The 27,019-nt window shown below is 53.3% G+C and overlaps 1 protein-coding gene across 3 annotated transcripts in view; it reads left to right on the forward strand.

Annotated features, from left to right (window-relative positions):
- Positions 1-27,019, forward strand: part of EVC (EvC ciliary complex subunit 1) — a 69,728-nt gene that overhangs the window by 9,229 nt on the left and 33,480 nt on the right. The window contains exons 2-9 of one of the 3 annotated variants that reach the window (XM_075544550.1): positions 1,020-1,148; positions 1,375-1,512; positions 6,013-6,096; positions 8,524-8,756; positions 10,050-10,134; positions 16,092-16,190; positions 22,737-22,874; positions 25,583-25,741. In XM_075544550.1, coding sequence (XP_075400665.1) covers positions 1,020-1,148; positions 1,375-1,512; positions 6,013-6,096; positions 8,524-8,756; positions 10,050-10,134; positions 16,092-16,190; positions 22,737-22,874; positions 25,583-25,741 — 1,065 coding nt within the window. Of the gene's footprint in view, positions 1-1,017; positions 1,149-1,374; positions 1,513-6,012; positions 6,097-8,523; positions 8,757-10,049; positions 10,135-16,091; positions 16,191-22,736; positions 22,875-25,582; positions 25,742-27,019 lie in introns of those variants that run through there. The other 2 variants (XM_075544549.1, XM_075544551.1) reach the window with 2 other exon arrangements.

A 27,019-nucleotide genomic window follows, 5' to 3' on the forward strand; every position in this document is an offset into this window, starting at 1 on the left:
CACAGTAGGAAGTCCTGGATGGAGTTGAGAAAAATGTACAAAATCATTTTAAAAGACTAGGCTCATTGTTCTGATAGTGACTGATAAATACCAGAGCCTCGGCCCTCCGTCTCCTCCCAAGCCTGAAACCAAATCTGCTCCCCTGGCTCAATTTTCAACCAAACAATGGACCCACGAGGGGAGTCATAAGGCCAAGAAGGTACACGTGCTTCAGAACAACCAGCCCTGGTAGGTCCAAAGGGGCTGCGTCTGTCCAGAGATGAAGCTCAGAATGCAGGAAAGGACAGAGAAGGATGGAGGGTCACGGGAACCACAGGAAGGAGGTGGGAATAGTGCTCGTACATTGGGGCAGAGCAAGCCATGTCCTGAAATAAAATGTGCGTGCACTGTTGCGTGGAAAACCAATTTGCTCTGTAAACCTTCACCCCCACACAATAAGAAGTTCAAACAAACAAATGAAACTGCAGTTCTTGTTGAATCCACTCCAAGTCACGGCACCTCCCATGTGGCAGCACAGGCCTCTGCAGGGTTTTCAGTGTCCGGTTTTGGGGGGATATCCTATCACCAGGTCTTTTATCCAGGGCACATCTAGGTAGATTTGAGCCACCAAGCCCTTGGTCAATAACCAAGTTCTTAGCCATTTGCACTACCCGGGGACCCGTTACCTTAAGAGTAATCCCATGTGAGGGTGGACCATTGCCGGGAATTTAGTCTAACCTGCGTGTCATTTCCTGTGCTGCTCCGTTCCCTTCAAGGAGCTCAACCTCCGGGGGGAGCCGCGAGCAGAAAGCAAAGTGAGGGGTGCTTTGCTCAGACTATACCCTCAGGGACGCTTTGAGAAGAGGCAGCTCCCGGGGTGGAGTGGACTGGAGCTATGTGGTAGACATCAGCTTCCCGGGGGGGGGAGGGCATGGAGGGGGGCACTGCAGGTGCAGGCTCGGGGACGAGCAAGGGGACGGATGTGGAGAGGTGGCACCAAGCGGCGGACTTCAATGTCGTGTCCCCTCTGTGGATTTTAGAAAGACAGTGCTCACGGTTTGCTCAAGCACCTGGAGTCTGGTGAGCAGGTCCCCTCGGGATCGGGGACCCCATCAAGGAGGAGGAGGAGGAGGGACGCACAGACGTCAAAGGACTTGAGGATGCTGGAGGTAAGTTCTGTGGGGGCTCCCCTGCCGGGACACCAGGTGGATAGCCAGTGTCGCCCTGGCCACACAGCCTGCCTCCAGAGGCCCCTCTCAGAGGTTCTGTTTCCCAAAGAACAGCTCTTTCGCTTTTCTACCAAATAATAATAATAATTTTAATCATTTATTTCATATTTGTTGTCGTTGAAAATACACGTTGAAAATAAACAGCATGGTCCCGCTTTCACACCAGGTTTTTTCGGATGTCCTTTGGAGCTCCTCAGCTCCAAGGGAGGAGATAGCTCTCCAGTTCGGACTCATCCCGACCCCGTGTGTGTCCAGCACTCCTGCGTCCGCAAGCGGAGCGAAGAAGGAACCTGGTTACACAATAGTTAAGTGTCCAGTGGCTAACTGAAAGGTCAGCGCTTCGAACCCACCAGAGGCTCCACAGAAGACAAGACCTGACGCCTCGCCCCTGTAAAGATTTTAAAGGCAAAACAGAAGCCTCCAGCCTCTGAGCAGATTCCCACTCGTGACGACCTATAGAAAACCAGGCTCATTGCCATCAAGTGGATGCCGACTCACGGCGACCCTATGGGACGGGGTAGAACTACCCTTGTGGGTTATGGGACTTCCACTCTTTACGGGAGTAGAAAACTGAGTCTTTCTGCCTCAGAGCCGCTGGTGATTTCGAACTGCTGACCTTGAGGTTCGTAACCCAACGAGTAACCACTCTGCCACCCAATAGGGCAGAGTGTTCCTGCCGCCATCGGGGTTTCTAGGCTGTGAGCGTCACAACAGCAGACAGACAAGTCTTTCTCCCTCGGAACCTCCAGGGGGTTCGAACCACCAACCTGGGATAGCAGCCAAGCTCTTGAGGTAGCTCTGGCTGTGATGAAGAGAGCTGTGGCTTTGGGGTACGGAGTCCTGCACCCCAGTCCTGGCTCTGCCGCTGGCTAGTTGCATGATGTTGGACAGGTAACCCTGCTGAGCCTCCAGCCTCTCACCGCCACTCCCCCTGGGGCCCCCCAGGACCTGCTGCTTCCTGCCACACCGTTGCAGCTCCATCAGAGTCTAAGTCTTTCCTGCCCCGGAAAGGCAGACTCCCTCTTTCAGGCATGTTTTCCCTGCTCACCATCCAGCTTGTTGGTCCGTGACCAAGCTAATCATTGCCAAGAGTTCAGCTAACGAACTGCCTGCTCCATTGACCTCTCGGAATGTGCCAGGTCCGTGTGGCTAGGACCACTCAGGGCAGGGCGGGAGGAGCCCTCAGACATGCAGGAGAACAAGCAGACGATCCCTGCCACCCCTTGAATGAACTCTGCTTTGATCCAGAGTCCCCGCAGCCTAGACCCATCAGGGCACACCAGAAGGCTCAAAGGCAAGCCGCCCCCGGCTGCTCCTCTCCTGCTCCCGCGGTTCCTCTGCGGGCTCGTGATGGCCTCATCCATGCAGTCCACAAAAGGACCGCTCTTGGTCTGCTGAGGACACGGCTCCACCTTCCCCATCGTTGTGCTTCACCCAATTATCTGGGCGATCGCACCTCCCCAGCTCAGGACACACCGGAGTTTGAAGTTCCTGGTCAATGTGTGTGGCTAGCTTTCCAAGTCAGTGACTTGCTTCAGGCGGGAGATACCTCATCCTAAGAGCCACTGGAGGAAGCAAGGCGAATGCCAAAGCACGGGATGCTGTTTCGGCTACAGCAGAGCATCTCACACGGAGTGAGCTGAGAGTGTGTGTCCCACCTCCAAGGAGGAAATCCAGGAATGCCCAGAATCCTCAGGGGAAGGCCATGCCCACGGAGAGGCCTCATTGGTTATATCTTGATTGACAGGCCAGACTCCACCCCTTCCCCTCTTAATCCTCTCCAGTCCCAAGTTGACGCCAGATTGTGTAACTGCCACACTCCCCTATGAGGCGTGCCTTTATGAGAGAGATGCAGGAGAAGGCGGTGTGTGAGGGTGGAGCGAGAGGTTAGAATGGGGCTTGTGAATTGTTTTTTGCCACCGTGGCTGGGCCAGGATTCTCAGTGCTTTGACAGCTGAGGCCTCCCCATGGTGGGACCTAGCGTCATGTCATCTCCGTGATAGATCGTTGTGGGCAGTCAAGTAGTTGTAGGAGAACTGGGGTGGGTGCATCCGCTTACCCACATTTCCTCCAGGATGTGTCCTGTTTCCTATCTAAGCAGACTCCATGGAGAGCTTGTTTGTTTCTTACTGGTCCAGTTCCTACATCTGGCTCATCAACTTCCCGTCCTTGGGATTTGAGCCAATGGCCCGCCATATTGCCTGGGAGCCATCAGCGGCCTGCCATCATCTTACCTGCCGACCTTGGATTCCTGGGACTCTGTAGCCGCACACCTGCCTTGCAGGTGTTGAATTCCTCCACCTCTGCATCCAGCAACCTGTGGTCTTCCTGCTTCGTCAGCCTGGGCCTCCCCAGACACACGAGTCAGGAGAAGCGTCCCACTCAACATTTGACCCGTGGACTGGATTTATCAGCTTTTACAATTGTGTCAGCCTTCTTCTTGAAAGATACATAGAGATATCTCGATCCCCTAACTTAACCTTCACCCTAACACAAGGCATTGACAACCCAACGATGCCAACTCTTGCTGGACCATCATCTGAAGCGAAGCCAGCAGCAGAGAGCAGCTTCTCCCTCGGAGCCTGAGGGAGAATCAACGTGGCTGGAATCCTGGTCTCGGATTCCCAGCCCGCAGAACAGTGAAACAACACACCTCTGTCCGTGCAGGCCACCCAGGTGTGGCACGTCGTAGCAACTCCAGGAAACTAAGCCGGAAGGTCACCCAGGACCTGGCGCTACATTGCAATCTGGTGTTGCCCGCCATATGGGATAGGGTACCTTTGAGCAGGTGGATTGGCACAGTGGCTGCATCGAGGGGCTCCAAACGTAGGAGTGATTATGAGGCTGGCTTAGGGCCGGGCCGTGATTCGTCCTGTAATGCAGAGGCTCACTGTGAGTCGGACCCGACTCGACGGCACCTAGCAATGACAGTGTGGGATGGAATGATTAGGGTCTCTCGCTGCCCTGCTCAGAAGAGAATCCAAACGAGGTGCTCCTGGGATGTCCGCAGTCTGGGAAGCCAGCTCTCCCGGGCGCTGTGTAAATGCCCCACATTGAAGAAGCAATCAATCTCCTGTGTTCCCCTGTCATGTTCCAAGGTGAATTTAGCAGTTGGGAATCAATAGTGTCTTGGGGAGCTCTTGCCTCAATTGAGGAGAAGCACTGAAATCAATTTCGATGCACTGTCATCAGTCAGCCTGCTTGGAGCTGTGAAGTAGCGATTTCTCATGGTTCAGGGTGCCAGCCTCCCGGCCCAGTGACAAGGGTTGTCTCCTGAACATTCCTTCAGCAGTGACTTTGCAGAGTGCTTCAGGGCCACCGTAAGAGGAGGCAGATACGCAGAGGATGTGGGCATGTCAGCCAAGAGGGTACGTAGGTCCGTCGGGCAGTAGTCAGGGAAGGCTTCTGGGAGGAGGTGATCTCTGAGCACTGTGTTTCCGACCACCATTCACAGCTACCCAGTGCTTCTCTTCCCTTCTGGTCTAGCCACTCAGCTGAGTTCATCTGTCTGCTCCCAGGTGGGGGGATTCCACACCTGTTCACTCGCTGGTAAGGCCAAGGCACAGAGGAGCTGAACTTGTTGGCTGCCCACGAGGGATATTGCTGATGGCCACATAATTAAGGGTGACAGTTTGCCTGACTCCTGTAATTGAAAGATATTAAGTTGGCAAATGTTGTTTTAATTCTTTTAATAAAAAGTTTTGTCCAATCGCTTATTTTCATATAAAGTCTTGCGTGTACAAGGGGGCTTCAGAAAGGTCACAGGAAAACCCCATGCCACTTTCCATCGACCTTAGAAACCACACCCCCTCCAGTTGTCACCTGTGCTTGTGCTTACCCCCTCAACAGGGGCCAGAATTAATCAGGGTTTGCTTCTTCCACTAAAAAGGGATTCGTGAGTTTAAGAAAGACTCTTGGTAATTTTTGTCATGCTGTGCGAAACTTTATTTCTAATAAGCACTGGAATTAAGTGAAGACTGTATCATTGGGTTTGGTTTTTTTGTATTATCTGTCCATTCATTCACCCATCCATCTACCCATCCACCCATCCATCCACCAGTCATCCATCCATCTGCCCACCCATTCATCCACCCATCTATTCATCCACCATCCATCCATATATTCACCATCTGTCTTCCCATCATCTATCTACCATCCATCCACCACCCATCCATCCACCCATCCAGTCATCCTCCATCCATCCATCTACTCACCTATCCATCCACCCATCTATTCATCCACCATCCATCCATCTACCCAACATTCACCCATCCACCAGACATCAAACATACATCTATTCACCATACATCCACCCACCATACATCCCACCCATCCACCCACCATACATCTACCTCCATCCATTTACCCATTCATCCACTCATTCATCTGTCTCATCCATCTATCATCCACTCACCCATTCATCCATCTAGCCATCCATCCACTTATCTATCTACCTATTCAGTCAACCATCTGTGTACTCATCCATCTGTTTACTCATTCATATACTCACCTATCAAACCACCACCTTTCCCTTCATCCTTCACCCATCCATCCAGTTGGCATCCACCCATCTATTCAACCAATCATCCATCTACTGTCCATCTATCCAGTCAACTCTATATCCATCCATCCATTGATCCACCACCAATTCATGTTTCTGGGGCATAAACACACTTACCTGAACCTAAGAGCGGTCGTTGCAGCCCCTTTCCAAGATGTGGCACTGGGCAGGGCCTGGCTGGTTGGTTCTCCTTTTACAGAATGCTCCCCCCCCCCCACCCCGTCTGCTCTCTTTCCTCCCCAGGAATGCGGGTCGTCTTTCAACAGCAACATCACAGCGTTTGCACTGAAGGCCAGAGTCGTCTATCCCATCAACCAGAAATTCCGGGTGAGCGTTCAGAGCTCGGCGTGAGACATGCAATTGTTCATCGGGGAGCTAGAGAGTGGGGTGGGAGTGATGAGTGAAATGCCCGATTCTGGCTCCTAGTCAAGGGTTCTGTGGCATGTAAATAGAGATCACTTTGAAGCTTTGTAACAAAGCCCAATGTTACTACGGTTAATCCATCTTGTGACTACTGACAGGGAAGCAGTTACGGCCACGTTATCTGAAGGCGGGGAATCACTGCCATCTCTGTTGTCCCCTGGAACACCAGGGGAAGCAGCCAGGAAGGGCACCCAGCACCACCCTGCCCTTCTACCACTGACACAAGCACTGATACTGGCAGAGTGACCACATCAGTCCTCGGCCACAGACCCTGGGCTGCAGAGCACTTCCTGTGGGCCTGCTGACCTAAGGAGGCCTTCCACAACCAACCTCACTCACTGCCATTGGTCACTTCTGGCTCATAGCGACCCTATAGGACAGGGTAGAACAGCCCCTGTGGGTTTCTGAGACTGTGACTCTTTACAGGAGTAGAAAGCTTCCTCCTTCTCCCAAGGAGTGGCTGGCGGCTTTGTACTGCTGACCTTGCAGTTTACAGCCCAGCATGTAACCCACGATGCCACCGGGGCCCCTAGCTCCTAGGCACTCTAACCTCCCAGTAATCCTGCGACAGCAGTAGCTCCACTTTCCAGGTGTGGCCCAGAGAGACCAATGGCCTGCCCAAGGCCACCCAGCAGGAAGTGGCAGAGCCTGAGTCAAACCCAGGCACGTGGCTGTAGATCTTACACCTGGAGCCAGGAATTCACACCTGGGGTGGGGGTAGGGTCACCCAAAGATTCTAGCCCATGGGGCCACAAGGAGTCCTCGGCCCATGAGTTGGTGTGTGAAAAAAGATGTTGTTGGTCAAGTAAGCAGGAGAGAGACCTGGCGCTATGCAAGGTCACTGAGTCGGAATTGATTCAGTGGCAGTGGGTTTGGGGTTGAGTTTTGATCAAAGTCAAGTAGAAGGAGACCTAGTGGCACAGTGGTTTAAGCTAAGCATTGGGCTGCTAACCACAGGTCAGCAGTTCAGACCCACCAGCCTCTCCCTGGGAGAAAAGATGAGGTTGTGGGCTCCCATGCAGAGTGACAGCAGTTCCACTCTGACCTCTAGAGCAGTGGTTCTCAACCTTCCTAATGCCACGACCCTTTAATGCAGTTCCTCATGTTCTGGTGACCCCCCCACCACCCCCCACCATAAAATTATTTGCATTACTACTTCGTAACTATCATTTTGCTACTGTTATGAATCGGGCGCACCCTGTGAAACCCAAAGGGGGTGTGACCCACAGGTTGAGAACCACTGCTCTAGGGTCTCAGGGAGTCGGTATGGACTCAGAGGCATGGGGTTTGGGGTTTGGGTTTGGGTCGGGCAAATTGAGGCCAATTCTGCCTCCACTCCTGGTGTGCAAGTGGACAGGCGCCGGAGCCGCCACTTTGCCTCATTCCCAACCCAGCCTCGGCCGTTTCCTAACGTCCTGCCTCAGTCTCACCTGTGAGATGGGCGTGGAGGCTGGAGGAGTGTCTGCTTCGCCCAGGTGCCCTGAGCTACAATGGGAGACTACACATAAGGACTGAGAGGTGTGTGTGATTAGCGTATTCAGTGCTTGTAGGGGTTTGGGAGTTCGGCACTTTTTAAAGTATTACAGTAAGTCAGTCCCTGGGCTCGGTGCATGGAGCTTAATGATCCATACCTGCCCCTCAAAATAAAACCAGTGCCGTCGAGTTGATGCCGGCTCATAGTGAGCCTGCAGCACAGGGCAGAACTGCCCCTATGGGTTTCCAAGACTAACTGTTTAGGAGAGTAGAGAGCCCCATCTTTCTCCCGTGGAGTGGCTGGAAGTTTTGAACGGGGCTCCAGGGTCAGTGTGGGGAGGGTGTTGTAGGCAGAGGCCCAGGCCTGGGAGGGAGAGGGGGGTCTGGACCTGTAGCCAGCCAGTGCTGTGTGTGGCTGGGCAGATGTGGTGGCCAGCGTTGCTGAGACCAAGCCATGCCCAGGCCCCCTTTTACCCTGTGTCACAGGGCCATGTGCCTGGGGCTGGAGGTCCTTGTCAAGGAGTTGTGAGCCTGTCCCAAGGGCTGTGGGGGTGACCTAGAAGGCCCCTGGCAAGACAGTAGGCCATGGAGGTGGAGGTGCTGTGGGCCAGGGAAGGCCTTGGATCCTGGCCAGCAGCAGAGAGGTGGGGGAAGGGGCCGTGAGCAGACCTGGTAGCAGGCATTGCAGAGAAAGGTCGCCAGTGCCCAGGGGCTGTTCTCTTGGGGACACACGAGGGAGCAAGCTGGGACCAGGGCCGGGGCAGTCAGCTCCACCAGCCCTTCCTGTGGGCCACTCTCAGATGTCTCTGGGGGCCCCGGGGGCCCGGAATTCACCCAGTGACTTCTCCTCTGCCTCAGCCCCTTGCCGACGGCTCCTCCAACCCATCTCTGCACGAGAACCTGAAGCCAGTCGCCCTGCCGAACCAGCCTGGGGAGCCCTCGCCAGCCAGCAGCCTGGACAGCCTGAGCCAGGCAGGCAAAGACGACGGCAGCTCCTCCTCCAGCCTCCACTCGGCCGCCAGCGACGACCGCTTCCTCAGCCGCACCTTCCTGCGCGTGCACAGCTTCCCCCAGGTGCTCACCTGCGAGAGGTGAGGAGACAGCGTCTCTGCGAGGGAGGAGCAATGGGTAGGAGGCGGGGCCGCGGGGAGGCGGGGCCTGGGGAGGCGGGGCCTGGGGAGGCGGGGCTCGGGGAGGCGGGGCTCGGGGAGGCGGGGCTCGGGGAGGCGGGGACTGGGAATGGAGGAGAGAACGTGGGAGGAGAGGAGGAGCATGTGGGAGGAGGCGGGGCCTGGGGAGGCGGGGCCTGGAGAGGCGGGGCTCGGGGAGGCGGGGCTCGGGGAGGCGGGGACTGGGAATGGAGGAGAGAACGTGGGAGGAGAGGAGGAGCATGTGGGAGGAGGCGGGGCCTGGGGAGGCGGGGCCCGGAAGGCGGGGGCTCGGGAGGCGGGGCCTGGGGAGGCGGGGACTGGAAATGGAGGAGAGAACGTGGGAGGAGAGGAGGAGCATGTGGGAGGAGGCGGGGCCTCAGAAAGCCAGGTGCACGTGCGGACAGGGGAAGGGCTCATTGGGGAGGGGAAGTCTTGGGAGGAGGGGAACACGTTGGGGGAGGCGTTGGGGGCGGCGGGGTCTCCAGGTGCTGACCCTGGTGGGTGGAGATGGGGCTCAGGGATGTTGAGGGGGGCGGGATTAGGAGTAAGGCAGCCCTTCTGGCCCTCTGAGCCAGCCAATGATGGGTCATAGCATTGGCAGAGGAGGAAACGGAGGCTCAGAGAGGTTAGGGGTCAGAACCTGGCTCCTGGTGCCTGTGTGGGTCGGTTTGCCAGGACTCAGGCTCGAATGTCACAGGCAGCTGTGCCCCCGACTCTGACCCCATCCATGGGTCTCTAGAAACCACGGGTGGGCTCCACCCTGGGTCATCACTATAACCCCCTGCCGCCCAGTCCGACCCAGGAAAAGACCGACTGCCCACAGCGTGCCCCAGGCTGTCACCTTTACACACACCGACAGCCACAGCCTCCTCTGGAGCCGCTGCGGGGTTCGAACCACCAACCTTTTCCTGAGCTGCGGAGCGCCTTAACCACAACACCACCAGGGCTCCTCGTTAGGGACCCCGTTAAAAACCGAATGCCAAGCCCACGCACTGCCTGTGATTTGCTCCTGCCTCGGCGCAGCCGTCTAGATAGAGGCGACCAGGGGTGTCTGCGACGCAGCCTTATGGGAGCACATCTTCCTCCCAGGAGTGCCCTGGGGGTTCCAACCACCGGCCTTTAACTAAGTAACCAAGCCTTTAAGGGTGCTTCCTCCTTAAAGGGGCCTACGCGCCCTGAGCCCGCACCGCGGATGCAGCACAAGGCCCCTCCGTGTGTCGTCTTCTTTTTCAGTGTAGACATTAACTTGTGTGTCTACAACCTTCACTTAAAGGACCTGCTGCGATTGGACTCCGCGCTGAGGCAGGAAAAGCACCTGGTAGGTGGGACACCGGTTTTTCTCTGTCCAGGGAGCAGGTGCTGGGCATCAAGGCCTGCCCTAGGTGCCCCGGAGCCCTGGCACCAGGAGAGGAATCTCGGGGTCAGGTTAACAGCAGGGCGGAAGAGCGGCAGGGGGAGAGGGGGGCAGTTCCTGCTTTTTCTTTCCTCTCATCATTATCCAAACAGACCAAACTCACTGGCCTTGAGGTGATTCCGACTCACAGGGACCCCATCTGACAGGCTAGAACTGCCCCTGCGGGTTTCTTGAGACTGTAACTCTTCTGATTAAAAAGTGGGTGAAAGGAGACAGCGGCCAGTGTAAGACATGAAAAAAAAAAGAATTTATAAATTATCATGAGGACATGGGGGAGGGAGGGTAGGACAGGGAGGGGAAATAAAATGAGGAGCTGATGCCAGGGGCTCAAGTAGAAAGAAAATGTTTTGAAAAAAGATGATGACCACATATGTACAGATGTGTTTGACACAATTGAGATATATATAGATATAGGTAGATATAGGTATTGTGATAAGAGCCCCCAATACAAGTTGATGCCCATTTATACAGACCCAAAGGACAGGATAGAACTGGTCCTGTGGGTTTCCAAGACTGTAACTCTTTATGGGAGTAAAAAGCCTCATCTTTCTCCAGCAGAGCAGCTGGTGGTTTCAAACTTCTGACCTTGTGGAAGGCAGCCCCATGCATAACCACTACTCCACCAGGGGTACAAACAGAGATATCTGAGATATCTACAGAGGAGGATGCTCAAGGCGAGGTCTTCTGTCCCAAGAATGCCCACTCCGGTGTGCTGGTCTCTATCACCGACCAGGAAGCCCCACTGAGCTTCAGCGCTGGGATTTTATGAAGGGCCCATGATGGGCGCCTGACCTCCGGACCATTGGCTACACCACTGTGAGCGCATTTTCCAGCTCCCACCTCTCCCCTGAGTTGGGCTGACGCCGCGGGCTGGTTCTTTCTGGTGGGGCTAGCTCCCTCACCACATCACCCTACACTCTCCCTGGAATAACAAGGATACTCAAGTCACTAGGGAGATCCAAAAGGAACTGGGAGCGAGACACCAATTCTTTGGGTAAAGTAGCTTTCCAACACAGAGACCGGCCTCTGGGCATGGGCCAGGGTTCCTTATGTGTACCTAATATTGGGAGGCGTACAGGATTAGGAAGACATCAGCCGTGTGTGCCTGCTGTCCATCAGGTGGCGAAGCCAGAGGTGACAGGCGTGTCACCAAGAATGCTGTTTTAAAAGGACCTAACAGGAACAGCTGTGTAAGTCTCCAGAGACACAACATTCCCAGGTACTTAACAAAGGACAGAACTATATTCCTATCTAGGAGCCCTCATGGTTCAATGGTTGTGAGTTGGGATGTGATCCGAAAGGTCAGAAGTTTGAAACCACCAGCAGCTTCGTGGGAGACATGCAGGATGTTCTACTCCCGCCAGTGGTTACCGTCTTGGGAACTCACGGGGGGCAATTCAGTTCCACGCTGCCCTCTAGGGTGCTGTGGTAGTTACATAATTTCTTGTCAACTTGAAGATATATGCAAGTATAGGGGTGGAGTTTAGATTGTCAACCAACTCAAAGCCTGATGGCACCTCCCTGTGGGTGTGGCCTTCACATTAGAAGGGTCCTGGGAAACACACCACCCCCAACCCCCACTCCACCTTCACCTTCCTGTTGATGAGTCATGATGCTGCATCAGCCACTGGATCCACAAGACTTTGCACCCACCAGCCTGTGATCTTCCTGCATTCTGCATCATTGCATGCGGCTGCATGAGTCTGAAGAGGGACTTATGGACTAGGATCTGACTTTTTTGGATTTGATCTGGACTGGGCTGGGATGTTTGCTTGATCTATAATGACTTATTAATATAGAGTTCTCTTCTATACATACATGAATGTCACTGGATTTGTTTCTCTAGTCAACCTGGCCTAACACAGGTGGCTATGATTCAGCATCGACTTGATTGCAATGGGTTGAGTTGCTGAGTTGTGTACCCTCCCCTGGGAACTTTGGTAGCACAGAAAAGATTATATAATGAGCTGATAATCATGAGGTCAGCGGTTCAAAACCACCAGCTGATCCCCAGGAGAAAGATGAGGCATTCTGCTCCTGTACGTTTCAGAATAGACTCTGGGACTTGCTCTTAATTGTAGAGCAGCTAAAGGAAATGGGAGAAAGGATGAAGTCAAAGAATTGAACAGAAATTTCCAAAGGGCAACCCAAGAAGACAAAGCCAAATATCATAAGGAACTATACAAAGAACTAGAATTGGAAAACCAACAGAGAAGGATGCGCTCAGCATATCTGAAACTGAAAGACCTCAAGAGAAAGCTCAAGCCTGGAGTCGTTTATGGGCAAAAGGTTGAACGGTGCAGAAGCATCCAGAGAAGATGGAAAGAACACACAGAGCCAATGGACAAAGAGATCTCGTCAGAAGTCCGCTATTTCAGGAGGCAGCATACGAGCAAGAACCAACTGGGCTGAAGGAAGATGTTTTAAGCTGTACTGAAAGTGTTAGCCCAGCCAGAAGTCCTCAACCTGTGGGTGCCGAGCCCTTTGGAGGTCGAACAACCCTTTCATAGGGGTCGCCCAATTCATAACAGTAGCAAAATTGCAGTTATGAAGTAGCAATGAAAATAATTTTATGGTTGGAGGGGCTGACACCACAACATGAGGAACTGTATGAAAGGGTGGTGGCATTAGGAAGGTTGAGAACTGCTACATTAGCCAAAAACAAGTCTCCAGGAATTGATGGATTGCCAATCAAAATAGTACAGCAACCTGATGGATCCCTGGAAGCATTGGGAAGACATTGGGAGGCATTGGGAAGCATTGGCCCAGTGACTTCTGGAGATCTATATGTGCCCATTCCAAAAAAGGTGACCCAACAGAACACCCCAACTTCAGGAGAACAGTATCATTGACAGCCCATGCAAGTAACATTTCACTGAAGGGCATCCCGCCATAGCTGCAGCAGGACACTGACAGGGAGCTTCCAGATTCAGAAGAGCATGTGGAACAAGGGACATTATCGCTGCTGATGTCAGATGGCTCTTGGCTCAAAGACACAGAGAAAGACGTTTACTTGTTTTTTATGGACCATGCTATGTGTGACCCATAAAAACTATGGCTAACCTATGAGCCCCAATCAAATGACTAAAAAGAAACAAAGTTACAGTCCCGAGGGCTCAAGTAGAAAATAAATATTTAGAAAATGATGATGGCAACATGCGCCCAAATATGCTGGATACAGTTGATGTATGGAATGTTATGAGAGCTGTAAGAGCCCCCAATACAATGATTTTTAAAATAAATAAAATGACTTAATTTAATAAAAAAAACTATGGATAACCTTGAGAAGAATGGGAATTCCAGAACACTTCAATGGGCTCATGCAGAACTTGTGCCTGGACCAAGAGGCGGTTGTGTGAACAGAACAAAGGAATGATGCATGGTTTGACATCAGGAAAGCTGTGTGTCGGGGTTGTGTCCTCTCACCACGCTTGTTCAGTCTGTAGCTGAGCAGATCACCCGAGTGGCTGGCTTATATGGAGAGTGTGGCATCAGGATCCGAGGAAGGCTTATGAACCACCTGCAGTGTGTGGATGGCCCAGCCTTGCTTGCTGACAGGAAGGAGGACTGGAAGCCCTTGCTGGTGTGAAGATTGGGGATTTCACCCTTCGCTCAATATAAAGATGCCCAAACTCCTCTCAATTGGTAATGCTGGGATCAATGGAGAAAGGTTCAACTTGTCAGGGATTGTGTCTTGCTTGGATCCACAATCAGTGCTCGTGGACGCAGCCATCAAGAGGTCAAACGATGTGTTGCTTTAGATAAATCTGCTGCACAAGATCTTTTATAGTATTGAAGAGCAAGGATGTGACTGAGGACTAAGGTGCGCCTGACCCGAGCCATGGAATGTTCCATTGCCTCATAGGCATGTGAAAGTTGGACACTGAATAAGAATGAACGAAGAGTAATTGATGCATTTGAATTGTGCTGGAAAAGACTATCGGAAGTCTCATGGACTGCTAGGTCAGACTGCTAAACTGATCTATTTAGGAAGAGTTATAGCCAGAGTGCCCCTTAGAGGCAACGATGGCAAGGCTTAGTCTCAAATACTTTGAACGTCTTGTCAGGAGACACCAGTCCCTGGAGAAGGACATCGTGTTTGGTAAATTTGAAGGCCAGCGAAAACCAGGAAGACGCTCAAGGAGATGGACGGACACAGAGGCTGCAACCGTGGGCTCGGGCACAGGGACCATCGTGAAGGCGGGGCAGGACTGGGCAGTGTTTCATTCTGTTGTGCACGGGGTCGCTGTGGGTCAGAGCCAACTCGATGGCACCTCACGACAACAGCTGAGGACCGTATGCTAGACAAAGAAAGATAAAAACAGGAAGACCTTGGAGAGGTGGGTGGACACAGTGGCTGCAACAAGGGGCTCAAAGATAGGAACGATTGAGATGATGGTTCGGAACCGGGCAGTGTTTTGTTCTGTTGTGAATGGAGTCGATACCAATTCCCAACAACTGCGGCTGATTGTATAGTCAGAAAGCAGGGCCGCTGGGCGTTAGGGAAACACGGTTCCAATCGTGCACAGTCCTCTGGGTCTGAGCTGCAGTGTCAGGGCTAAGTCTCACACTCAAGACGGAGTTGCTGGTGAGGGTAGCCACACCCCAGGAGAAAGGGGAGATGGAGGTGGGTGGGGAAATGTCCTCCCCAGGTGACATTTTCAGAAACATGAAAGGAGGGCTGAGACCTACAAGATGGGGGGCGAGGGCCTGGTGGAAGGGGAAAGAGAGATGGAGAGGAGGACAGAGAAGTAGGGATGCTGACACACAGATATGCCCCCAGGGCAACCTCATCATCCACTGGAGAACTACCACTATCCAGCTGTGGGGGCGGGGGGCAGCAAAAAGGAATGAGGGTTGATGGGGAGGAGGACCGGCCTCATGTAGAGTGCCAATGTTCAAAGCCACAAATCCCTCGGGAGTCCCAGAGCTAGAGAGTGTCCCTGCACCCCTAGTTGCTCACTGTGTCAGTCCAGGTAGACTAGAGAAAGAAATGCTTAGACACTCATACATGTATAGGAAAGAGGTTTATATACAAGATCAGTTGACTATTAAGAAAACCTCCCAGTCCAGATCAAGTCCATAGTCTGATATTAGCCCATATGTCTGATACCAATGTATAAATTTCTGTTCAGACTCACGAAACACATACAATGACACCAAATGCAGGAAGACCACAGGGCAGTGGGTGGGGAGTCTTGTGAAACCAGTAGCGTTGTAAGCATCTCAGCGCTGGTAAGGGGTCTCCCGTGGTTTCTCCAGCTCCCAGGGTTCTGGCTGCATCAGGGTGGCTTCATGTGTCTTCTCCACAGGGATGTCTCCCAGGGAGTGAGCAGAGAGAGTGTGTGTCCCGCCTCCAAGAAGGAAATCCAGGATTTCCCAGAATCCTCAGGAGAAGGGCATGCACACAGAGAGGCCTCATTGGCTGTGACCTGATTAACAGGCTAGACTCCACCCCTTCACTCTGAATCCTCAAATTGACACTAGATTATGTAACTCCCACAGTCACTGAGTCAAGTGCAAAACTCGGCATCACCCAGGAATCTAACCCAGAGGAGGAACCTGATCATTCTTCCTTAACTGGCTGGAAGATGACGAAAGCAACACGCTTAGATACGTCGCAAACATGCAATCCGGGATCTGCCAGGCAGCCTGATGTATAAGCGAAGGTCTTTCCCTGTAGCTGGAAGTTTAGGTGGAGGTAGACAAGTAGGCAGGTGGGTAGATAGAAAGGCACGCCGATAGACAGGGGTGCAGAGGAGCGTGCGGGCGTGAGGGGCGGAGAGAAGAAGAGAGGGTGGCATCCATCTGCAGGGGAGTTGTTCAGATCACCCTCTCGTGTTTTCTGTTTTGGGCAATAGATGTTCATTCAGATTTTAAAGATGAGCCTCCTCGAACTTCTCCCTAAAAAGAAATCTGACGACGAATTAGACCAGAAGATTCTTTCACAGCAAGAAAAGGTAAGTCTGTCTTCAGCTTACAGCTCAAGGTGGCTGTGGAAAGCGTTCGCGGCAACATACAGGACTTGCATCATGACAGAGAACTGTCGCGGCCTTTGTGTACGCAGTTAATAGACACTTTTTAATACCATCGTAGGTTATATAATATACGTGTACAAATAATAAGTAACGACGTTCGGCAAATGTTGGAAGCAAGCAGACAAAAGGAAGACCGTTGGCCATGCCCACTACTCAAAAGACAATCTGTGAGGTGGCTTCCAAAAAAATATGGAAAAGTTTCATTATTTTTCCATTTGTTTTCTCCACAAACTTTCCGAAGGCCCCTGCTCCTTTGTTGGCTTCACTGTTCGCACTACTTGGTATCCTGTCCCCGTGCCTCAGTCTCCTGTGAATGGTTTCTTTGTTTCTGCTGCGGCAGCTAAAATAGGCAGGGTTTGGAGTCAGACTGGTAGAGGTTAGTATCCTAATTCTACAAGCTCTTTAGAATCCTAGTTGGGTTTTTTTGTTTTGTGTGTGTGTATGTGTGTGTGTGTGTGTGTGTGTGTGTGTGTGTGTGTGTGTGTGACACCTCCAGAGAGGAAGACGGTAGTTTCCCAGAATCCTCAGGAGAAAGCCCTGCCCACACAGAGGCCTCACTGGCTATGACCTGATGGACAGGATGATGTCACTGCCACAAGGGTCGTCCCATGACCGTCACCTGTGCTGTCATCTTCATTAGCATCCTTCTTCTGACACCCATCGCCCCCACCGCCATCCCATCACCACCGCCATCCCATCACCGCCATCCCGTCACCTCCGCCATCCTGTCACCACCGCCATCCTGTCACCACCGCCATCCTGTCACCACCGCCATCCATCACCACCGCCATCCTGTCACCACCGCCATCCTGTCACCACCGCCATCCCGTCACCACCGCCAATGTTAGTGTTTTCTTCCTCCTCCTCCTCTTCACGGCCGTCATCTTCACGCTCTTCCTCCTCACTGGCACCAGCTTGAAGTATGGGAGGGCTGGAAGGAAATGCATCTCCCCACGGCCGTCGGGATTCCGTGGTGTGGTAGTTATATAATCTGTTGTCACTTTGAAAGGATGAAAAGCAAAGAGGTGGAGTCTAGCCTGTCAGTCATGTCATAGCTTGATGACCTCATTTGGAGGTGCTAAGGAGATAAATAACTCACTGGAGGTGAAACGCAGACTTACTCTCTGGGAGACGTTGCAGCTGACAAGACACATGGAACTGTGCTAGTGCCCTGAGATGGTTACACCACCACTGGATCCACAAGGCTTCCCACCCTCTGGCCTGTGATCTTCCTGCATTCGGTGAAATTACATGTGTTTCATTGAGTCTGAAGAGAACTTTATAGATTGGTATCGGACATATGAGCTAATATCAGACTTATGGACTTGATCTGGACTGGGCTAGGATGTTTTCTCAATATTCAATTGCTCTTATATTTAAAGCTCTTTCTTATACACATATGAGTGTCTATGAATTTGTTTCTCTAGTCCACCCAGACTAACATACGTGGGGAACGTTGTCTCACAACATCCTCCTCTGTGGTCATCCTCCTCTGTGGTCATCCTCCTCTGTGGTCATCATCCTCTGTGGTCCACCACCAGGACCGTGACCATCACCAGCCAGTGCCCTCGGTGACCTACGCGCACCGTTTGGTTGACTTCTCACAAAGCTCCTGCGTGGAAGGATTGTTACTTCCGCTGGATGGTGTAGGAAACGGAGACTCCATGAGTTCAGATGAATTTCCAGTGTTGACCTATGATCGTGGTAATGATATTCAATATGATCGTGGTAATGATATTCAACATGATGCCGGTAGTAAAGAACCAGTGCGTGTGTGTTGAGTGGGAAGAATACAAGCCTGGGCCCACCTGCAGTGCAAGCCCGCCTCCACCACTCAGAGAGCTGGAGTCTCACCTGGGCGGTCACCTTGGTCATCATAGTGACGAGTACTCGTGGAACGCGGTGGCCTGGCTGAAGAGGGCAGTGGCAGCCCCCTGATAGAACTCTTGCCTTCCATGGGAGAGACTTGGGCTCAGCTCAGTGCACTTCCAGCGCAGACGCCACCCTCTGGGGGACTGACAGTGAGGCTTCCGGACGAGGACACCTGAGGAGGAAGGGCCTGGTGACCTGCAGCCGGTGAAAACTGTATGGCTCGCAAGGGAGCCTGACTCGGCAGCAGCTCCCGGCAGCAACTGCCTGTCCAACGGCTTTCCACGCGCGACTTCACGCATGCTCCCCACGGCCCTAAGTCTTCCCGCACAGAAGGGAACGAGGGGTGCTCTGCAGCGACAGCTGCTTTTGAGAGACAGATGGCAGGGTGCCTGCAGGTGGAAGAGGGATGGAACATCTGGAGACCGGCCACGTGGCACGCCTGGCACTACCCCTTCCTACCTGGGGACTTTGGGTGCAAGATCTTCAACTTTCCTCTCTGGAAACCTGACGTCTTTCTCGCAGAGATGCCGTGAGGGTTAGACATGGCTCGTGGCCTCCGCTTAGATATTCAAGAGCAGTTCTATCAACGTTATCGTTCCTCACACGCCTACCTGGCCGTGCACTTGTGTTGGCTGTACACCTGCCTCCACCGTGCATCGGGGAGGTCGCGCTTAGTCAGTTGAGTCAGCTGAGAGACAGCGCGTCAGTGAGACGATGTCACTGAGAGAGGACGGTTTGGAGGCTCAAGTGTGTAGCAGCATGGCTTCCTGGTACCGGGGTCCAGGATTAGCTAATTCCCCTGCTAATGAGGCTGGTTCACTGGGGCCTCCCTACGTGGAAGCAGGGTCTTTGCTGCCCAGCTTCCCATGGGCTGAGACCACACCCAAACAAGGACCTCCTCCAGCGGACCCGTGCTGAAGAGGAAACGCTGGGTGGGTAGAAATCCTGGGCTCACTTTGTGCTTTGAAATCCCCTCCATCAGACACACAGCGCTGCCTCCCAGAGGTGCAGTGACCATTTCCAGGGCGAACCACTGCTTTGGAGAATAGATGTTCCGGCCCAACCCCCTAAAGGTCAGGACACTTTCTGGGTCTCCATACATTCTGACAGATACGGCTTCGTTGCTTTTGTTGTTGTTGTTCTTAAGGCTCAATGTTAAATGAGGAAAATATAGATTTCTATCATCAAATGTGAAAATTGAACAGTGCACAGAGGATTCAGTTACGGGGAAGACATATTTCATGACCAACTGATGAAAATAGACATTACGCTGCTCCTAGAATTTAAGGCACATCCATTCGTCTACCTGCTTCCTTTTTAAAAAATATTAATTTTGTGTGTGGGGGGTAGGTGAATGTGTGCCTATAAAACTGGCTCCCCTTCTACAATTTTCAGACCCCTGGTTCCCTGCCGTTGGTTACAATGTGTAACAATGTGTCCTCAGCCTCCTCCCGCTTTCCCTTCCTTCACTTCTGCTTCCACTAATCGGCCATCCTTCCTTGCCGTCTGTTCTAGTTCCATAGGGACCATGTCGCCCCTGTGACTCCGCTCCTGGCCAGCGGGGGAGTCAAGCCTGTCAATCAAGGGGCAGCCTCATGACACCTCCTGATGCCATGAGCCTTTGGTGTAAAAGCAAGGGTCTGGCTCTGGGAAGGGTTCTCTCTCCGCCCCTCTGCCGTCCTGCCTGCTGGAACTCTGCCTGTCTGCAGGGCAGCCCCAGGTGGGCCACCGAGCCTGAGAGCTGCCGTGCCCTATCATGCTCCGTGTTCTCATGGGCTTTACATCAACTCTGCACCCACCAGCCTGCAATCCGCCTGCTCCCCGCTTCACCTGTCTGGGTCACCTGCACGTGCTTAAGTGAATCTGAAGAGGGACCTATGGACTGGCATCAGACTTATGGGCATGAGCTGGACTGGGCTGGGATGCCTTTTTGATAGATAAATACTTCTTGAGATATAGCTCTTTCTTACACATCGATGAGCATCCCTGGGTTTGTTTTTCTAGACAGCCCGGCCCAACACACCTTCTCAGCTTTGCACTGGAATCCGTGTTGACTCGCTGACCTGTAATTCATCCTTTAAGGGAGCACAGGACTCACGGGTAACAGACTCACAGGTCCTATCAGCCAGTCGTCACCTGCAGACACAGCTTCAGTCCCGTGCTCAGAAGTTATCTTGAGGTGGTAGTCTCAGGGCTCCTCTAGACTCTGTTGGTTCAATAGGTCTGGCCTTTGGTGGGGAATTTGGACGTTATGCTACATTTCCCCCATGTTATCCAGACTTCCAATTGTGCCCCTGGTCAGAGTAGTGGCCGGGCACCATCTAGTTCTTTTGGTCTCTGATCTGAGGAGGCTGTGATTCTTTTGGGGGGGTTTTAAATTGTTTTATTGGGGGTTTATACAACTCTTATCACAATCCATACATAAATGCATTGTGTCAGAGGCTGTGATTCTTTTGGGGGTTTTAAAAAATCACTTTATTGGGGGCTCATACAGCTCTTATCACAGTCCATACATGCATCCATTGTGTCAAGCACATTGTCCATATGTTGTCATCATTGTTTTCAAAACATTTTCTTTCTATTTGAGCCCTTGGTATCAGCTCATTTTTCCCCTTCCCTCCCCCACCCTCCCTTCCTCATGAACGCTTTACAATGTATTAATTTTTTTTCATGTCTTACACTGACTGATGTCTCCCTTCACCCACTTTTCTGTTGTCTGCCCCCCAGGGGGTTATTTGTAGATCATTGTGATCGGTTCCCCCTTTCTCCCCCCTCCCAGTATCACCACTCCCTCTATTGGTCCTGAGGGGGTCCATCCATCCTGTATTCCCCATGCTTCCAGCTCCTACCCGCACAAGTGCACATGCTCCAGTCTAGCCGAACCCATAAGGCAGAACTCGGGTCTTGATAGCGGAGGGGAGGAAGCATTAAAGAACTAGAGGAAAGTTGTATGTTTCATCAGTGCTACACTGCACTTCGACTGGCTCATCCCTTCCTCCCCCCATCGTTGAGGGGATGTCCAATTGTCTACAGATGGGCTTTGGGTCTCCACTCCACACTCCCCCTCATTCACATCGATATAATTTTTTTGTTTGGGGTCTTTGATGCCTGATCCCTGATCACATTGACACTTCATGATCACACAGGCTGGTGTGCTTCTTCCATGTGGTCTTTGTCACTTCTCAGCTAGATGGCAGCTTGTTTGTCTTCAAGTCTTTGCACCCCAGACACTATATCTTTTGATAGCCAGGCACCATCAGCTTTCTTCACCACATTAGCTTATGTGCCCATTTTGTCTTCAGCAATCGTGTCGGGAAGGTGAGCATCATGGAATGCCAGGTTATTAGAACAAAGTGTTCTTACATTGAGGGAGGACTTGAGGAGAGGCCCAATGTCCATCTGCTACCTTAATACTTAACATATAAAAATATATGTACATAGATATATTTCCCAATTTTATGTATATGTTTACATATGTACATGCCTGTGTGTGGACCTCTATAAATGCCCTTTGCCTCCTAGTTCTTTCCTCTATTACCTTTTACTTTCCTCTTGTCCCACTATCATGTTTGGCCTTCATTCGGGTTTCAATAATTCCTCTCAGCTACATGGCCCTTGATCAAGCTCCACCCGGCCTCCTACACCAACAGGCTGTGATTCTTGTCAGCTGGCCCTATGGACTCATTTCTTCCTGAACACTTTGTGTTACTTTATTCTCTTTTGCCCAGAGATGTTCCTCGTTGGGCCACATCAACAAAGAACGTAGAACATTCATTGTGAACGAGGTCACGCCAGCTGACAAAGTCGTCCCCACAGACTATAGCCCACGTCTCTAATCCAGTGAGCCCGTCCCACAGGTAGTTTGGTCTTGCTCATGGAAGAAACAGCCAAGAGATCAAAGCCTGTTGTACAAGGACCTCTTCAGCGTTTGCGAAGCCAGGATGTTACTGTGAGGACCAAGGCGCACCTGACCCAGCCATGGCATTCTCCATCGCCTCACCTGCATGTGAGAGTTTGGCATCGATTAAGGAAGATCCAGGAAGGACCGATGCATTTGAATTTTGGTTATGGAGAGTATTGAAAGCATCGTGGACGGCTAGAAGAACAAACCGATCTATCTTGGAAGAAGTAGGGGCAGAGAGCTCCTGACAGGCAAGGGTGGCGAGACTTCATCTTGCATCTCTGGGCCCTGTTATCGAAGAGACCAGTCCCTGGAGCAGGACTTCATGCATGGTCAAGTGGAGGGCCAATGAAAAGAGGAAGGCCCTCAGGGGGATGGGTGGACAGAGGGGCTGCAGCCGGGGGCTCTGGCACAGGCACCATGGTGAAGATGGCGCAGGATCGGGCAGTGTCTCCTGTTGGGCATGAGGTCGCTGTTAGGGTGGGCACCTCACAACAAGGACGCCTCCATCACTATGCCCTGCCCGAGTGACTTGTCACCTGCGTGGGTTGGTATGCAGCACATACCTACGTGGATATGCCTGGACCTACCACCTTAGCCCATGCACCTGCTTGGACTCTCCCGTGCCCTCCTATCTACACGTGACGGGCTTGCATCCCAGCTCCGCATACACTGCCTTCCTCTTGTCTTTTCAGGACCTGGAGGAGCAGGAGAAGGAGCTGCAGACCAAGCTGTCCAACATGGAGCAGCCGGCCCCTGGAGACTCCGAGTACCTCTCGCTGGCCGAGGTGGAGAGGAAGGAGCGGGAGTGTGCTGAGCAGCTCACAGATAACGTACGCCGTGGGTCTTCTCTCTGTCCCAGAGCCTCTGCTTCGGGGGCAGCCCAATTGGTTAGAGTGAAGGATGATACTTGGGGAGCATTTCTCGGTCTGGGTCCACCCTGGAGGTAGGAATCTCACTTCTGAAGTGAAGCTGCAGAGAGCAGGGTACTTCAGGGAGCGCCAGGATCGTCAAGAGGGCGCTTTTGAATGAACGGCCTCTGTTTAAACTCCAGGTTGATCTTTCCAGCCTCCGAGCAAAGCCTGCGGTGCAACCCTCTCTGCTGCTTTACTGCCCTGTGGGATGGAGCGGCTCTAGCTGCTAACGCCTGTAACCTCCAGGCCTCGCTCGGGGAAGCTTGTTTTAATTCCAGAGTGGCTGCTGTGCCCGCTGCCGCCCGCCCCTGCCCCAAGCCCCCCCCCCCCAAAAAAAAAACAGCAAATGTGTCTTTTTCTCTTTGAGTTTCCACCATCTTGCCAGTCAACTAGGTCCTTGATAATATTTATTTGAAAAGGCAGCCTCTTAGCAACCACTCTGCCAGGTGTTGTACTAGGCACGGGGTGGGTTCAAAATTAGCTTGGACTTGGCCGTACCAGAGACATACTCAGAGCCAGGGTGGTGGGGAGACTGCCCAGCCGCCAATGGCGACTCCATGAAGGCACAGGTGCCCTGATGGGGATACCAGCAGGGGACGAATGCACAAAGCAGCACCTTTGCCCACAGTGACCCCGGGCACCACAGAGGGAAACCCCAGCTGGTCCTGCACCGTTCTCACCACCGTTCCTCCACCTGAGCCCGTGGCTGCTTCCTCCGGGCATCCATCACCTGGAGGGCCTGCCTTCACCCATGGCGGCTGTGCTTGACTGGGGGGCGGGGGGAGGGACTGGAGATTTAGAGGGGTGGGGAGCCTCAGTCCAGCCTGTGTTCTCAATGGACCTTTCTGGGTCGAGGGTGCCAGCTCCAGGTTGTTTGCATCATCCTAGTGAGTTAAAGCCCACGGACCCAAAAGAGCCCACCAGCACCAGTCGCAGGTTGGTGCTCAGCCCCATGTCCAACACACACACACGGAATAAGCAGACACACTCCCCTCCTGTCTGCAGGAGGCGTGCGCAGCGATGTCTGTCCGGGTTGGTCCCTCTCTCAGCCAATCATTGCATCTCCCCGCTGCATGGTGACCGTCCCTTCACCTAAGTTAACCCTGGTCTGTGCGCTTCTTGGGGGTTAACCCTCCTACCCCACCCCCAAAGAGAGAGACCGAGCCCTGGAAGAGGCCATCCTGCTTGGTAAAATAGCGGGGCAGCGGCATAGAGGGAGCCCTCCCGCCAGAGTGGTGGACACCATGGCTGCCCACGGAGGGCACTCATGAACATGACAGTCTGTGAGGACAGCGCAGGGCCGGGTGGCATGTCCTCTGCTGTCCGTAGAGTCACTGTGGGTCAGAACCCCGGACCACCCAAACCAGCCAGGAGTCCTAGGACCAGGGTGGGTTGCAGGTGGGACTGCTAGCCGCCAGGTCCGCCCTCGAAAGCCAGCAGCAGTGCCCTGGGAGGATGAGGCGGCCAGCCGTCTGCCCCTGTGGAGGTGGTTCCCTCAGAGGCCCGGCGGGCAGCGCTCTTCTGTGCCGGGTGGCTCTGTGAGTTGGCCTGATCTCAGCAGCAGTGGATTTTTCCCAAGCAAGCAGAGAACCTGGGAGCCCGTGGCGTTCGATACGGTGGGGCCCAGGAGTATTCCAGGAGGGAGACTTGAAGGTGGGGCGTGTGCTGGTGATGGGAGCCTCCCCGCAGTGTCGTCCTGTCCCTGCAACAATCACTGTGTCTGTCCACACCTCCATGCCCAGAGCACGCTGAATCCCCGTTCACCCACGACGCTGGCCTGGCGTCCACATCACGATCTGTTTGGGACACCTTAAAGCTGCGGAAGCCGCGTGCCTCCATTACCTCTCCCTGTCTTCTCAGCAGGGCACCAGGCGTGGCTGAAAAGCCAACTCCCAGCCAACTGACACCCACCAAGCACCTGGGAGGGGACCAGATCTAAAGGGAAATTTTTGTTTAATTAAATATGCAATTTTTTTAAATCATTTTATTAGGGGCTTGTACAGCTCTTATCACAATCCATCCATTGTGTCAAGCACATTTGTACGGTTGTTGCCATCATCAATCTTAAAACATTTTCTTTCTACTCGAGCCCTTGGTATATCAGCTCCTCAGTTTTCCCTCCCCACGAACCCTTGATAATTCATAAATTATTTTTTCGTGTCTTACACTTATGTGTCTCCCTTCACCCACGTTTCTGTTGTCCATCCCCCAGGGAGGGGCCTATATGTCGATCACTGTGATCTGTTCCCCTTTCTCCCCCGACCTAGAAGGCAAATCTTGCCTCAGAAGCTCCCTCTGGGTGGCATCGCAATTAGACACCGGGCTGCGATCCTCAAGGTCGGCAGTTCAAATCCAGCAGCTTCTCCGAGCACAGGAGGGGGACAGAGCTTTCCCTTCCTGGGAAGAGTTGCAGTCTTGGGAACCCCCAGGGGCAGCTCTGCCCAGTGCTGGAAGGTCTCTCTGAGAGTCGGCTTCCACTTCATGGCAGCAGGGGGTGTGGTGTTTGCTGATGGGGGGGGGGTGGACAGAGTGGGTTTAGAACGCCTGCTGGGGGTGGCGGGTGAGTCCTGCTCCCCCAGTAAGCCACTCACCATCCTCAGTCCGTTTCTCTCCCCGTCTCCCTCCAGATGGAAGCGTTCTGGAGGCGGCTGGAGAGCCTCCAGGGCTCCCTGGGCGATCAGGTCAAGTGCTCCAGCGCCAGAGCCCGGCAGCTCGTGCAGACGCTGACGGACAGGATGGCCGACGTCGAACACTTGCTCTGCGAGTCCCAGGACGCCCAGGCTCTGGTAGGCGGGGACCTTCCGGGAAGTGTGTGGCACCTGGGGGCTTGAAGAGGTCAGCCAGCCAGACCCTTCATAAGGCAGAGAAGGGGACTCATTGGCTCAGTCAGTAGGGATAACAGTGGGTGCTCGGGGGTCAGCTGACCCGGTCTACACACCAGCGCCACGGAGGAAAGGCCTGGCAAACTCATGTCTATCACCCGTCACTGGAAACTGCGTGGGATACGGTTCTACTCTGACACCAAATGGACAGTGAGCAGCGAGGTGGTCGCTTCTCAAGCCTCGCCACCGTCCCTTAGAGCAATGGTTCTCAACCTGGGAGTTGAACGACCCTTTCAAAGGGGTCACCCAAGACCATATTTCTGATGGTATTGGGAGCTGAGACACCGCTCCTCTATCCGACTCCAGGCTGGTCCGCCCACACGCAGATACGTCCACCTACGAGCTCCCCACAACATGAGGCACTGTATTAAAGGGTCGCGGCATTAGGGAGGTTGAGAACCACTGCCTTAGAGGGTACTGGTGTTGGGTCTCCTGCCCTGAGGAATATCCCAGCCGAGACTGAGCCTATCTAAGGTCACAGCTGGGTCTGAGTCCCATGAGCCCGTCTGTCTAAGAACACAGCCAAGCCTGGGTCCCAAGATCTTGACCTATCTAATGTCCCAGCCAAGCCTGGGTCCCACAATCCTGTCCTGTCTGATGTCCCAGCCTGCCTAATGCCTAATGTCCCATCGTTGGCCCATCCGAGCCTGAGTGCCATGAGCCCGTCCTGTCTAAGAACACAGCCGAGTCTGGGTCCCCCAATCCCGCCCCATCCTAACTGAAGATGCCGTCTGTAAAGGGAGCCATCAGAGCCCCACACACTCAGCTGCTACCCAGAAGTGGGTGGTCAGCAGCAGCCCAGGGGATCTACCCGTGAGAACTCCACCCTGAAACCCCACAGGAACCAGTGCCTGGAGACTGGCTCTCGAGGTGGGGCTGCAGGGAGCCGGAGGTGGGCGGCTAGGAGAGCCGGGCTTCCCCTGTCCTTTACAGAGACTACCCCGCCTCCCCCCTGCCCTGCTCACCCCGCTCTCATCCTCCCGAGCCTTGGCGGCCTGTGCTTCCTCTCCGGGTGACACCAGCGGTGGGTGTAGCCGGGGACCCCTGGTGGCATAGTAGTGACCCGTGGGCTGCTCACCGCAAGGTCAGCAGTTTGAAGCCAGCAGCAGCCCCGCAGGAGAAAGACGGGGAGAGCGTGACAGTCCCGGGAACCCCCTGCCTGTAGGGTCGGTGTGAGTTGCC

This window comes from Tenrec ecaudatus, chromosome 3 (assembly GCF_050624435.1).
Source record: "Tenrec ecaudatus isolate mTenEca1 chromosome 3, mTenEca1.hap1, whole genome shotgun sequence".
In the NCBI taxonomy this organism is placed as follows: domain Eukaryota; kingdom Metazoa; phylum Chordata; class Mammalia; order Afrosoricida; family Tenrecidae; genus Tenrec; species Tenrec ecaudatus.